The sequence below is a fragment of the Euphorbia lathyris genome, chromosome 4 (assembly GCF_963576675.1).
Source record: "Euphorbia lathyris chromosome 4, ddEupLath1.1, whole genome shotgun sequence".
In the NCBI taxonomy this organism is placed as follows: Eukaryota; Viridiplantae; Streptophyta; class Magnoliopsida; order Malpighiales; family Euphorbiaceae; genus Euphorbia; species Euphorbia lathyris.
In genome coordinates this window covers 63,416,895-63,432,143 of record NC_088913.1, presented here as the reverse complement: position 1 = coordinate 63,432,143, position 15,249 = coordinate 63,416,895, and the positions used below count along the sequence as shown (strand labels likewise).

The 15,249-nt window shown below is 42.7% G+C and overlaps 1 protein-coding gene, 2 non-coding genes and 1 pseudogene across 3 annotated transcripts; all 4 read left to right on the top strand.

The window, feature by feature from the left end:
• The first annotated feature begins 839 nt into the window (after positions 1-839).
• On the top strand, positions 840-9,771 carry LOC136225632 (protein CHROMOSOME TRANSMISSION FIDELITY 7-like). The gene is made up of 6 exons (XM_066013712.1): positions 840-1,162; positions 1,270-1,546; positions 1,623-1,718; positions 1,804-1,872; positions 8,791-9,140; positions 9,252-9,771. Exons 1-6 carry the CDS (start codon positions 978-980, stop codon positions 9,391-9,393), a joined length of 1,119 nt encoding a protein of 372 aa, XP_065869784.1. The 5' UTR covers positions 840-977; the 3' UTR covers positions 9,394-9,771.
• LOC136226126 (protein CLMP1-like) lies at positions 7,541-8,758 on the top strand (annotated as a pseudogene).
• TRNAL-AAG (transfer RNA leucine (anticodon AAG)) lies at positions 9,570-9,650 on the top strand. The gene has a single exon. It is a non-coding gene; the product is annotated as a tRNA-Leu (tRNA).
• A 486-nt stretch (positions 9,772-10,257) lies between the features above and the next one.
• Positions 10,258-10,338, top strand: TRNAL-AAG (transfer RNA leucine (anticodon AAG)). Its single transcript has one exon. It is a non-coding gene; the product is annotated as a tRNA-Leu (tRNA).
• The last annotated feature ends 4,911 nt before the right edge of the window (positions 10,339-15,249 follow it).

Below are 15,249 nucleotides of genomic sequence, written 5' to 3'. Positions count from 1 at the left end.
CGAAATAAAATACATAAAATCTAACCCGGAGTGGGGTAGGAAGAAGGAAGACAAACTTCCATCTTCCTACTCAAAGTAGATCGTCAAAAGAAGAAAACTTTAAAAACTTCACAGATGATGAAATTTGGAGAGAAAATGAGAAAAGAAGAGTGGAAAGAACTGAAGAGAGGGGGCGGTTATTAATTTTTCTTAGCCATCATTAAGCTTATGACCAAAAATAAAAAATTATGGGTTCCATGTACCATAATAAAAATGGATAAACATTAAATTTATCCTTAACGTTTTAAGAGAAGTGTAGATTTAGCCTTAACGTATGAAATAATGTAAATTTAACCCTAACTTTTTCAAGTAAGATCAATTTTAGCTCTATGTTATAAAAAAATTAAAAAAAACTAGTTTAACTTGTTATTAATTGTCACTTCACCTTTCAAATATCAATTATGTCTATTTTGTGTATTACTAACAAGATTATAAAAATTCGGTTAAAATGTTAAAAACTAAATTTGGTACATATAAGTTAATCACAATTTTTTTTTTGTCAAACTGTTTAAAATATTGTTACAAAAAACCAACTAAAAATGTACGAAACTGTTTCAATCTATCGACAAATTTGTTTGAAAGATACAACATGACCATTAAATAATATTCAAATCAGTATTTTCAAATTTTTGATAATAAGTGACTCATTAAAATGCATGTAATCAAGACTGTATCGTTAAATTTACATCATTAAACTTAAATCTGACCCTTCTCCAAAAAAAAAAAAAAAATTTAAGAGCTTGATGAATAAAACAAAATGAAACTGAGGGGCATGATGCATTTTGCCTTAAAATCGAAGGTGAAGATTTATGAAGCGGGAGTCAATTATTTCGAAATTGCGCGAAAAGTATTTGAAGCTCTGAACAGAAAGGAAAAAGCTATGGGAGAAATCCGGAATACATCTCAAAAGCATAAAGCTTGAAGGTGTCGATGATTAAATGCAATCCAAACTAAGTTCCTTCTTCAAGCCATTGTCTTCTTCTTCTTCTTCCACAAAATCTGAAGCAGCAACACCTCCTATATGCAAAGACGGTGATGGCGACGATGAATTAGTGCTTTGGGAAAATACCCAACATCAATTTCTCAATACTTACAAGCGGAGAGCTTCCAAATTGGACAAGGGGTACGGGTATTTGTTTAAATTCTTACTTTTCTTTAATCGATTCTCAATGGGAGGCCGTGTTTTATGGTTTGATATTTCTGTCTTATGTTCGTTTGGGTTTTTAATAGAGAGGACCGAGCTGAAGCCATTGAAGGGCGGCAAGCGAGTGATGCATTACCTAAATCCATTTCAAAGGATCAGCATCTGAAACCAGAATCGATAAGTTCGGGGAAGGTTCTAAACAAGAAGAGAAGTTATGCTCAGTTCCATTTGGACTTGGGTCAATCTGATTTCAATCTCCGCACATGTAATATATGTGGAGTTAAATATTCTCCGGGGGAAGAAAGAGATGAGAAGGAACATAGAAAATTTCATAAGAATTATACTCAAGGAGTTCACTTCAAGGTATATTCTGAACACTAATGTCGCTATTGTGCTTAATTGGTATCCTCTGATGATTGTTTAGTTCTTGATTTTACAGGGTTGCCGGAGTGAAAGGGGTTTGCCTGCCGTTACCATTGAAGGGGGCCGTATTGTTCTGGTGCTAGATAGGGGCCCTATTTCTCAGAGAAATAAGGTTTTCAATTTGTCTTTTGATTCTTTTTCTAGCAATTTTAGGTATTTGATGCCTGAGATATCTGAGTTTTCTACTGCTTTGGCAGGTGCAGGAGGTAATCAAGATGATGGAGATTGAGCTAGGAGGTGGATGGATTTTCCATAAGCTCTGCAAGGTAAAGAAGTCTTTTAATAGTTGTCAAATGATCATCAATTTGTAGGTTCAAATTTTCTTGGATTTTGCATACTTTAATATGGAATTGTGGATTCTGTTTGTTTAATTTTCTTTCTACCTGGCTTATCAAGGTCATTAGTTCTTCGGGGTGTCAAAGTTGTCATAATCGTGTTATGTGATTTATATACGGAATAAAATGGTCTCGACTTGGGAACAAAATTGCCAAAACTTGTGTTGAAGCCTTCAAGTGGATCTTCAAAACCTGCCGCTAATCTGTATTAGACTATGTATTTTAGTGATTATCTATCTGTATCATTCTGTTACGTATCTCTAGCCTAGAATATAGGTTCAGTTATTGACTATAGTTGTTCACTGCAATGTGAACTGTATTCTGTATAAATACAACAATTCATATCAATATCAAACACAGAGAATTACACTCTTACATGGTATCAGAGACCCTAAAACCCTAACCCTAATCTTTCTTCTTCCTTCTTCTCTCCCGTCGCCGACACCTTCCCTAAACAAACCGCCGCCGTAAAGCACCCAAATCGCAACCTCCCTGTCTTCTCTTCCCGTCGACATAATGAGCACAAACACAGAAAAATCTTCAGCCGGTACCCCGCCCAACACCAATTCGACCACAAACAACACCGAATCAAACACAAATCACCATCCGTCCCTCACCGTTTCCAATATTTCTAACTTTATCAAAATAACCCTAGATGTCGAAAAAGGGCATTATTCCACTTGGGTCGCTCTGTTTAAGCTTCATGCCACAGCCTTTCAAGTCCTGGACCATATACTTCCTCCTTCACCCACATACCCTACCACCAACACTCTTCAACAATCCAACCCTAACCTCTGGGCTCGTATTGATGCCGTTGTGCTTCAATGGATCTATACCACCATCTCCGTCGACCTTCTCCACACCATCATTGAAGCTGATTCCACAGCCGCCAGGGCCTGGAATCGTCTGCAAGAAATTTTTTCGGATAACAAGAATTCTCGGGCTCTATTTCTTCAGCAAGAGTTCTCCAAAACCAAGCTTAGTGATTTTTCTGACATCTCAGCTTACTGTCAGCATCTCAAATCCTTGTCTGATCAATTATCCAATGTGGATTGTCCGGTTACCAATGATCAGATGGTGTTACAACTCATATCAGGTCTGTCTGAGGCCTATGACACCGTTGGTACTCAAATAAGACATGGGGATCCACTTCCATCGTTTCAGAGAGCCAGGTCTATGCTGATTTTAGAGGAAACAGCTCGTGCCCGCAAGAATCCTGCCTCATCTGAATCAGTTGCTTTGACCGTATCATCCGCGGAAACTAATGCTGCGCCGTCGCACCACTCACCGCGACCTGCGCACTATCGCGGATCCTCCACCTACCGCGGCGGCAGACATGGTGGTCGGTCATATCGCGGCAGAGGCGGTCGGTATAACCCTAGGTCATCTCAACCACCGCAGTATCGACCTACTGCCCTTCCTACTTGGGGTTATACCTACCCATGGGCACCACCGCAACAATGGGCTACTCCTCCATGCCCTTATCCTACTTCAGGCAGGCAGCCGTCACAATCTGGTATTCTAGGACCTCGTCCTCCCATGCAGCAGGCACACCTTCATATGGAATCACCATCCTATGCACTTACCAATATTGAAGAAGCTATGCACACCATGACACTTGCTCCACCTCCCGAACAATGGCACATGGACACAGGAGCTACTTCTCACATGACTGCTGACAAAGGTACACTCACTTCTTATTTCAATTCGAACCTCAATGAAAATATAATTGTTGGTAATGGTCATTGTATGCCTGTTTGTGGATCTGGTAATGCATATCTAAATTCCAATCATCACCGTTTAAAGTTAACCAATGTCTTGCATGCACCTCATCTTATCAAAAATCTCATTTCTGTCCGTCAATTTACTAAAGATAACCAAGTTTCTGTGGAATTTGATCCTTTGGGTTTTTCTGTGAAGGATTTACGGACGGGCAATATTATCATGAGATGTAAGAGTTCCGGCACCCTCTATCCAGTCACATCTAGCTCCCACAATTCGCATCTTCTCAGTCTGTTTTTACTGCTTTGTCTTCCGCCGTTTGGCACAATAGATTAGGACATCCAGGGCGTCATGTTTTGAACGCCCTATTCAATAATAAATTCATCTTTTGTAATAAAGTTAAGGATTCTTACGTTTGTTCTTCATGTATTAATGGAAAACAGGTAAAATTACATTTTCAGTCCTCCAACAATTTTGCTTGTATGCCTTTTGATTTAATTCATAGTGATATTTGGACCTCACCCGTCCTTAGCTCGGGGGGTCATCGTTTCTATGTTCTGTTTTTAGACTCGTATACTAATTTCCTTTGGACATTTCCCTTAGCTCACAAATCTCAAGTCTATTCTGCTTTCCTTATTTTTCGGTCATATGTTCGAACTCAATTTGAAAGAGAAATTAAAGTTTTTCAGTGTGACAATGGGGGTGAATTCAATAATAATTCATTTAAACAATTTTGTCAAACCAACGGAATGCAATTTCGGTTCTCTTGCCCATATACCTCACCTCAAAATGGAAAATCCGAACGCACCATACGCACCATCAACAATCTGATTAGAACAGTCATGCATCATGCCTCCATTCCTCTTAAATTTTGGAATCATGCTCTCGAATTAGCAACTTATCTCCTAAATATATATCCTCACAAAGTTCTAGGATACCAATCACCCACCAAAATTCTGTATAAACAAGAACCCACCTATTCCCACTTGCGTGTCTTCGGTTGTCTGTGCTTCCCTCTTATCCCATCCCAAACACGAAATAAGCTCGAGTCTCGGTCTTCTCCATGTGTTTTCTTAGGGTATCCGTCTAATCATAGAGGATATAAGTGTCTGGACACATCTAAAAACAAAATAATCATATCCCGTCATGTCATTTTTGACGAATCAACACTACCCTTTTCAACCGCACATCATAATTGCGCATCTCCTTCCCAAATTTCTACCGAGTCAGACGATACGTTCCTCCCCGCTGTCCAAAATCCAACTTACACTCCTAGTCTCAAATCATTTACCAATGTCGCGTCCCCTAACCCCGTTGCGTCTGTATCACAATCCGCGTCGCCCGCTACTCCATCTAGTCCAATCGAGTCATCCGCGTCGTCCTCCCCCAAGTCGCGTCGTGTCTGTTCGCCCGTGTCATCTGATGTTCCGTCCAGTACAAACAGGTCAGTCGAGTCCTCTCCCGTCCTGTCATCTAATTCCAGTTCGTCCTCGTCCCCGTCTGCACGCACAGTGCAAACGCAGTCCTCCGCGTCTATTCCGTCCCCTAATCTCTCTTCTCCTCCAGTACCAGTCCTTAACACTCACAAAATGGCCACAAGAGCTCAACATGGCATCCATAAACCTCGTCGAATGCTAAATCTGTCTACCTTAACAAAACCCACCATATCTCCACTTCCCAAAACACCGTCTCTTGCATTAAGTGATCCAAACTGGGTACAAGCCATGACTGATGAATTTGAGGCTCTTATTGCAAATAAGACGTGGGTACTTGTACCCCGTCCAAAATGTGCTAATATTATTCGTAGTTGGTGGATTTTCAGGCACAAAACAAAATCAGATGGCTCCTTTGAGCGATACAAAGCAAGATTGGTTGGGAATGGTTCCGGACAGTTGGCAGGAGTTGATTGTGGTGAAACATTTAGCCCTGTGGTTAAACCGGCCACTATTCGTGCTGTCCTGAGCATCGCACTGTCCAAACATTGGAAAATTCGGCAATTGGACGTCAAAAATGCATTTTTGCACGGGGATCTCACTGAAACCGTTTACATGCACCAGCCGCTTGGATTCCGGGATTCCAGGTATCCGGATCATGTCTGTCTGCTACAGAAATCATTATACGGGCTCAAGCAAGCACCTCGGGCCTGGTATCAGCGGTTTGCCAACTTTGTCATAAAAATCGGTTTCTCTAATAGCATCTCTGACAGCTCATTATTTGTCTACAGACAAGGTTCTGATGTGTCATACATACTTCTGTATGTCGACGATATAGTGCTAATTACTTCTTCTGACACACTTCAGGCTTCCGTCATGTCACAATTGAGCTCCGAATTTGCAATGAAGGATTTGGGCCCTCTGAACTATTTTTTGGGTATATCAGTAACTCACTCGCCTGGTTCTCTCTTCCTATCTCAACGGAAGTATGCTTCTGAAATAATTGCAAAAGCAGGACTCAGCTCATGCAATCCGGCTACCACTCCAGTTGACACCAAACAAAAGCTCAGTATCTCTTCTGGTTCTGCTTATCATGATCCTACGGAATACAGAAGATTGGCTGGGGCTCTTCAATATCTCACCCTTACCCGACCTGATATGTCATATGCAGTTCAATAAATATGCTTGTTCATGCACAGCCCCAAAACAACACATATGGCTGCTCTTAAACGCATTCTCAGATATGTTCAGGGCACCCTTGACTTTGGCCTCACACTTCTAGCATCATCTCCTAGTCAATTGATCTCCTACACAGATGCCGATTGGGCAGGCTGCCCCGACACTCGCCGATCAACATCAGGCTACTGTGTCTTCTTAGGAGATAATCTGATCTCTTGGTCCGCCAAACGACAGCCAACGCTGTCCAGATCCAGCGCAGAGGCCGAATATCGCGGCGTTGCCAACGTCGTGTCAGAAACGTGCTGGATACGCAATCTGCTCTTAGAACTTGGCTGTCCGATTCAGAAATCTTTCATAGTATACTGTGACAATATCAGCGCCGTGTATCTCACAGGCAACCCGGTTCAGCATCATCGCACTAAGCATGTCGAAATGGACATTCACTTCGTCCGAGAACGCGTTGCAAAAGGAGAGGTCCATGTTCTCCACGTGTCCTCTCGCTACCAAATCGCTGACATCTTCACCAAAGGCCTTCCCTCCACACTATTTGAAGATTTTCGAAATAGTCTCAATGTTCGCCCTCCGAACTCTTCGACTACGGGGGTGTATTAGACTATGTATTTTAGTGATTATCTATCTGTATCATTCTGTTACGTATCTCTAGCCTAGAATATAGGTTCAGTTATTGACTATAGTTGTTCACTGCAATGTGAACTGTATTCTGTATAAATACAACAATTCATATCAATATCAAACACAGAGAATTACACTCTTACAATCTGGCCAAGGATAGCCAAGGAGAACGTTCCATGTCATTGCCCATTCATGGGCAGGTTCTGGAAGTGGCAGTTCGATGGAGACCAGTATTAAGGCTTGTTTATCATCATGGCATAAGGCTAGCACAGATGCCACTGGATTGTACTTTTAAAGTGTTGAGGGAGACTGAGCAAACGTTTTACATCTTGAAAGTCAGTTTTGATCAAATATAAGGATAATGATGATGATTTGGTTACTATAACATGTCATCTGAACTCATGGTTACTATAACATGTCATCTGAACTCAGATTGGCAGAGTCATCAGCTGACTGCCTCATCTGATATGTGCCTCAACCTGATACAAATACAAATTGTAAGATTGCACATGGTTGACGTAAGTCCAGAGCAGAAGCCCCCTCTGCTGGAAGAAGAGGAGAAACCTCTTGAGATTGAAGGAACCAGGGGGAATGAAAGCGGGTCTCATTTGTAATCTTGTTATGTAATTTGTATACTGAAAAATGGTCTTGACTAGAGAAAACAATTGCCAAAACTTGTGTTGAAGCCTTCAAGTGGATCTTCAAAACCTGCAGCTAATCTGGCCAGGGATAGCCAAGGAGAACGTTCTGTGTCATTGCCCATTCATGGGCGAGTTCTGGAAGTGGCAGTTCGATGGAGACCATTAAAGCTTGTTTATGATCATGACATAATGCTAGGACAGATGCCAGTGAGTTGTACTTTTAAAGTGCTGAGGGAGATTGTGAGCAAACATTTTCCATCTTCAAATTCAGTTTTGATCAAAAATATAAGGATAATGATGATGATTTGGTTACTATAACATGTAAACTAAGATTGGCAGAGTTATCAGCAGACAGCCTCATCTTAAAGGTGCCTGAGCCTGATACGAATGAAAATGATACAACAAGGATGCTAACTAAGATTGCATATTGTTGAGGTAACTCCACAGCAGGAGCCCCCTCTGCTAAGAAGAGGAGAAACCTCTCAAAACTGAAGGAACCGAGGGGGATGAAATCGGGTCTCATTCGTATCTCGGTGAATCGGTGATGGAAACAATTGATACTGGAGTTGACAAGGCGGAAAAAGAAGATCCAAAGGAGAAAGCAGGGGCTACTGAAGATCCAGAAACTAAGGAAATTGAGATGGATGATTGGTTGTTTGAGTTTTCGCAGCTATTTAGGACACATGTTGGTATTGATCTAGATGCTCATATTGATTTGTATGAACTCTGAATGGAGCTGTGCTCAGAGGCTCTTGAGGAAACGGTGACAAGTGAAGAAGCTCAAAGTCTTTGATAAGGCTGCCTTGAAATTCCAGGAGCTGGCTTTCTTCAATTGGGGAAATGTAGTAGTATACTAGTATGAGACAACTTCAAGTGAGTACAACTGTGTCAAGGAGAAATATTCTTAGCTGTATGAGCAGGCACTTTTGATCAAGCCCGATTTCTATGAGGAGTTGCTGGCATTGAGGCAGCAGCAATTTGAAATGGCCAAACTTGATTGCCCCTATGTGCTTTCCAAGAAAACAGATCTCTCTGATTGGGATTCTGCTGATATGATATTAATGCAACAAAAGTAAAATTAGTGTGAAACAGGTAGTGTTTAGCGGGGTGTCTTTGTAAATCGTGTTGTCGCATCAGAAACTGACACCTCTATTAGTTCTGATTTCCTATTGTTTGACCGAGTTTTAAAACTAGAACAAATCCTGATTTCCACTCTCTGTTGGTCATCCTTGCATCTATAGGTGTATCTATTTATCTCTTCCCAACGAGTTACTGGTTGTTTAGTTGCTGAGCCAATAAAAGAAGCATTCAGAGTCATTCCATCTTCAGTAGATAGAAGATCTGATACAATCAGCAAAACCAAGCCAAAAACAAACTCGACCACTCTTCGATTTGGGGAGATTATCTTACATAGGGAAGTCATGAAGAAAGTTTCAGCAGTAAAAACTCTCGAGATGTTAGATGGGAATCATAATGGAGCCATTGTCTGTGAAGAGGAAGCTGCAGCTGCTGTCTGCGGAATTCGAGCAATCTGGGTCACTCCCTCTAACCGAAGAACAGGCATTGCAACCCAGCTCGTTGACACTGCAAGGTAAATTTGAAGTGCAGCTTTTATAATAGTTCCATTTGTAGCTGTGTTCATTTCAACTGTAAATTTCTGCATATACCTTACATTCTTGACATGATTTTGTGTGGAACGCAGGAGAAGTTTTTGCACGGGATTTAATCTGGAAATATCTCAATTAGCATTCTCGCCACCAACATCAGCTGGAAAGGCATTGGCATCCAGTTATACAAGCACTGCATCATTCATGGTATACAAGCCTCAAGCATTGGATAGTTAGTTAATTCTTACATTATGGTTTTAGTGCTATCTATTATGATTTATGATGTGGTTTCAGTCCATAACCTATTGCTATTACTCACACTTCGGGGTAAAACAATTGCATATCATAAATGCAAAATCTTTGAATATGTTGCTATCAACTATTGAGAAAATATGTTGCTATTATTCACAAAAGTTGAGATGGCCGAGTTGGTCTAAGGCGCCAGATTAAGGTTCTGGTCCGAAAGGGCGTGGGTTCAAATCCCACTCTCAACAACCATTTTATTTTTCATTTTTTTTTCCCAACTGGACAATGATATCGTATTATCTACATTTAAGAACTAAGGTTTATAAATTAGAGGTCTATGATATATTTTTCGGGTTCAGTATTTATGAATTGGGGGCTAGAACTTATAAATTAAGGTGTAAAAATATACTTTATTTATGATATATAGAAAATAGTAACATATTAGTATGATTTAATTGTAATATGATGATTTTTTTTTTGAAGTTTTGATGATTTTACTGGTATATGATGGTCTAAATAGATCAATGTTTTTTCTTTTTGTCGCAGTTTGCAGTTAAAAGTTGTGTGATTGAAACATTTTTTAAACCAATAGAATTTATATCTTAATTTCTCTTACTACAACGCGCATTTGGATAATGTTAATTATATTGTAAACTATTTATATTAGTATTTTTTCAAATTAATTTAATTATTTTTAATATATTTAAATTTATTATATGCACTGTGCAATGTTCGGTATGTGAAATTGAAACATTTTTTAAGTCAATACAGTTGATCTTTTAATTTCTTTTACTTTGAGCATGCATTTGGATCATATTAATTACATTATCAACTATATGTATTAAATGCACATAAGTTGAGATGGCCGAGTTGGTCTAAGGCGCCAGATTAAGGTTCTGGTCCGAAAGGGCGTGGGTTCAAATCCCACTCTCAACAATATATTTTTTTGGTTTTGTTTTAATTGTCATTTTTTTTCTACCTGGACAATGATATCTTATTATTTACTTTTCATATATATAGTTTGTACTTTAATTGATTAAATATATATTTTCGGGTTTTACGTGAATTTCTTTTGCATTCACTTTTGCATGAATATAATAGATAATGGGAAATTTACAAAAGAAATCTAGTGTTAAACAATTATCTAGAATTGTTTTAAGTAATGATTCGGGATACGAATAAAAGGCCCAAAGAAGGCCCAAAAAGCAGAAGGGCTTAGGGCCCAAGCACCCTCTATAAATACACAGCTCACATTGTAAGCTAGGGGCGGGTAATTCTTTTCAATCACTTGCACAGTACATTTAATAGATTTTCTTGAGCAACTAACTGTCTTGCTCGTCGGAGTATCCGCAGGGACCCTTTCCGGCGCAGGGACGAGCCATCGGTAAGCCAAAGTATACCGCCGGAGACCAGGATCACTGTGGTCGCATACCTAATTATTTGGTGCGGTGAACGTGGACTACAAGTGACTCCGGATCTTCAAACAAGATGCAAACTCCTAATGACTCGGCTCCAACGGTGGTACCCGAAGCTGGAGCGACCAGCTCCATGACTCACGCCGGAGGCGTGATCCAGAGCCTTCCAATCTCCCTCAGAAACCTTGGCCCTTTGATGGAGGAGGTAGGCCCGGAAGAAGAAGAAGCCTTCAACGCCACTCAACTCCTCAGCGCAATCCAAAGTTTTCAAACTACGCAGGCCGTGCACACGGCGACTCAGATGAAGATCATTGACCAACAGAGAAGCCTGCAGGAGGAGAATGCCAAAATTTGGCAATACCTCAAGGAGGCGGCAGAGTTACAGAGGGAAGGGGCCCTACCTGAGCAGGCCCCGGAAGCAGCAATCATAGCGGGAAGAGAAGCCGGAGCCGGAGTCGCCAGAGAAGGCGAGGAGCGGCGAGCGGGAGCTACAGCCGCGGAAAGCGAGGAGTTGCTGGAACTGAAAATTCAACGTTTTCTCGACAAAAGGGCACTCGGGGGTGTAATGGGAGGGAGCATCACCTCCAGCAAAACGCCACTGGTGCAAAAGATTATCGAAAAAAGGTTCCCGCGTGACTGGAAAGCTCCTCGACTGGCCCAATATTCAGGGACCGAGGATCCTAACGATCATGTGGCGTCATTCATGAGCACCATAAATTTATACTCAAAGGACGAAGACATCATGTGCAAGGTCTTCCCCACCACTCTCTCGTCCAGCGCGCAGGAATGCTATCGGGGACTTGCCCCGGAGTCCATCAATTCATTTGATCTACTGAAGGACCTTTTTCTCTCCCGATTTGTTGCAGCGGCAAAGGTCAGGAAAATCAGTTCGGACCTCAACGGTCTCAAGCAGCGAGCAACCGAGCCTCTGCGCAATTTCCTATCAAGGTTTCATCACATGGCCTCGCAAGTCAAAGGCCTCAACTTGGAGGTGGCCCATGACGCCTTAGCAAAGGGGACCACGTGCGAGCCTCTAAAGCAGAAGTGTTTCCGAAAGATGCCCATATCTTTCGAAGAACTGATGACCATGGCACAAACGTTCGTCCGATACGATGACTGTGACCGACCCGCCGTCTGATCGAGGTTACGAGCGCCCCAGCTTTCGCACCGAGAATTCACTACAGATCGACTCGGCAGGCGCCGCGGCAGGAGGATGGAGAGGCCCAATTGTCGGATACCTTAGAGATGGGACGCTTCCAGCAGATCGGACAGCGGCATCCCTAGTTGTCCGGCGTTCTTGGCGTTATGCATTACAGGATGGCTTACTTTACCGCAAATCAGCCACGCATCCCTGGTTGCGTTGTATATCTGAGGAAGAGAGAGATCACTGTCTTAGGAAAATTCACCAAGGCGTATGTAGCTCGCATCAGGGAGCCCGAACAATTGCGAAGAAGGCTCGGCTCCAGGGGCTCTACTGGCAGACCATGGATTCCGACGCGACGCGCCTGGTCCGCAGTTGTCAGGCATGTCAACTACACGCCAATACCCATCACGCCCCGGCGGCCCCATTCAAAGGTATCATCACACCATGGCCATTCGCAGTATGGGATGTTGACCTGCTCGGCCCTTTCCCAATGGCTTTAGCACAAAAGCGTTTCGTGGTTGTGGCAGTCGATCATTTTACTAAGTGGATCGAAGCTGAGGCCCTTGCCAAGATAACCGCTGACAACGTCATCTGTTTTCTCAAGCGAGCTATTATTTACCGATTCGGGGTCCCACATTCCTTCATCACTGACAATGGGAAGCAGTTTGACTGTAATCAATTTCGCGATTTCTGCGCGGACTGGGGTATCAAGGGCCGATACATATCGGTAGCCCACCCTCAGAGCAACGGCCTCACGGAAGTAAGCAACCGAACGCTCCTTCGAGGGATCAAGGCACGATTAACAAACCAAGGCAGGGCATGGCCCGATCACATTGCGGCAATCTTATGGTCATACCGCACCACCCCTCATACGGGAACGGGCCGTACCCCCTTTTTCCTCGCCTACGGGTCAGAAGCAATGGCACCATCTGAAGTCATTCCTCGCTCCCCCCGACAGACCAATTTTGAAGAAATTGACAACGGTGCAGAGCTCAAGGAAGCTGGCGACCGACTCGAAGAAGAGCGCCTTAATGCTCTGTTACACATCACAACTCATAAGCAGAATATTGCGCGCTATCACGATAGAAGAGTTCGCCCCCGCACTTTTCAGGTCGGGGACCTGGTGCTCCGAGACGCTGCAACTGCGCAATCCCCTTTAGCTCAAGGAAAGCTCGGCCAATCATGGGAGGGTCCGTACAAAATCGACACTGTTCTCCACAACGGAGCTTACAAAATTGCCTCTCTAGACGGGGTGGTTTACGACAATAGCTGGAATGTCCAAACCTTAAAAAGATATTATCAATAATATATGCAAATCATGTTTCACAATATTTTGGTTACATCAACTATCATTTAGTTAATGATTTCGGGCGAACAGAACCCTATCGCGTTCTCCGCCAATTAAGCATTCAAATGCTCAACATTCAGGCTCTTCGATCATATCGAACGCCTCCTACATCGTCTAACTATCATTTAGTTAACGATTTCGGGCGAACAGAACCCTATCACGTTCTCCGCCAATTAAGCATTCAAATGCTCAACATTCAGGCTCTTCGATCATATCGAACGCCTCCTACATCGTCTAACTATCATTTAGTTAACAATTTCGGGCGAACAGAACCCTATCGCGTTCTCTGCCAACTAAGCATTCAAATGCTCAACGTTCAGGCTCTTCGATCATATCGAACGCCTCCTACATCGTCTAACTATCATTTAGTTAACGATTTCGGGCGAACAGAACCCTATCGCGTTCTACGCCAACTAAGCATTCAAATGCTCAATGTTCAGGCTTTTCGATCATATCGAACGCCTCCTACATCGTCTAACTATCATTTAGTTAACAATCTCGGGCGAACAGAACCCTATCGCGTTCTCCACCAATTAAGCATTCAAATGCTCAACATTCAGGCTCTTCGATCATATCGAACGCCTCCTACATCGTCAAACTATCATTTAGTTAACGATTTCGGGCGAACAGAACCCTATCGCGTTCTCCACCAATTAAGCATTCAACTGCTCAACATTCAGGCTCTTCGATCATATCGAACGCCTCCTACATCGTCTAACTATCATTTAGTTAACGATTTCGGGCGAACAGAACACTATCGCGTTCTCCGCCAACTAAGCATTCAAATGCTCAACGTTCAGGCTTTTCGATCATATCAAACGCCTCATACAAACAAGTCGGAATACGCCTAGTCCAAGCGTAAACATAAAATAAAACTCAAATTTCAGGTCATCTCACAACACATTGAAATAAAAGGGCAAATTACAACGACAACGACGATCTTACACCACAAACGAAAGCACTACTACATAGAGCCATTACAGGAGCTGCTAGGACTACACCAAGCCGGATACACATTCAGATAGGTTTAGGACGATCAGGGCCCGGGATTTCCTCCTCATCCATCAAATCTTGATGCATAGCTCTCCAGTCCACACACTCATCGGTATTATGGCCGTTTTGCCTATGATACAAACAGGCGTTGCCCACGTGGGTCACGCGATGGTTAGGGTTAGCAGGAACGGGACCCAGGCTACCCTGCCTCGCAAATTCCAGGAAAACCACGCTTCGCGGTTTGATGGGATCAACGAACGTCAGTCCATATGGACGCGTTGGTGAAGCATGACGCCCTACCCGACGGTACTCCACCTCATGGGGGAAGTTCAACACCCTTTCCATCTCATCGGCTAGAAGCCTCTTGATCTAGGAAGGATGCGGGTTGAGCACCGGAGCGACGGTCTCATCAGGGAGGAGATACCCGATGCCCTTATGAGACCAAATTTTCTTTTCTGTGGTAGAAAGTGCGCTGACAACAACCTCATAGGAATCGGTGACAGATCCGGTATAAGGAACGGAATTCTCACTCTCCACTCTTCTCCTTTGCGATGCCCAATCCCGGTTCATCCAGACAGGGGACGAGTACCTCACCTTTCTCTCCGCATCATTCTCCTCAGACGGGGGGCAATAAACATAGGGATGCGGCATCGCCGATATTGCCTTCTGAACCTCCAACACTCAGGCCGGATCGACGACGTCCCGAAGCGACATTCTCCCGAATAAATTATCTAAAGAAGGAAGCGAAGGGGTAAAAACAAAAACAAGTTGCAAGTCCATACCGAAAAATCCGACTCCTATTTATAAAACATCGAGGAAAGGACATGAAAGACATCACAATGCAGAACAATCTCATCAACAGGCAGAACATAATTAGGAGCAATGCAATATCACAAAAAAGATTCAAATTGTACGAATCATCATTACATCTTGGAAAAGCAAGATCA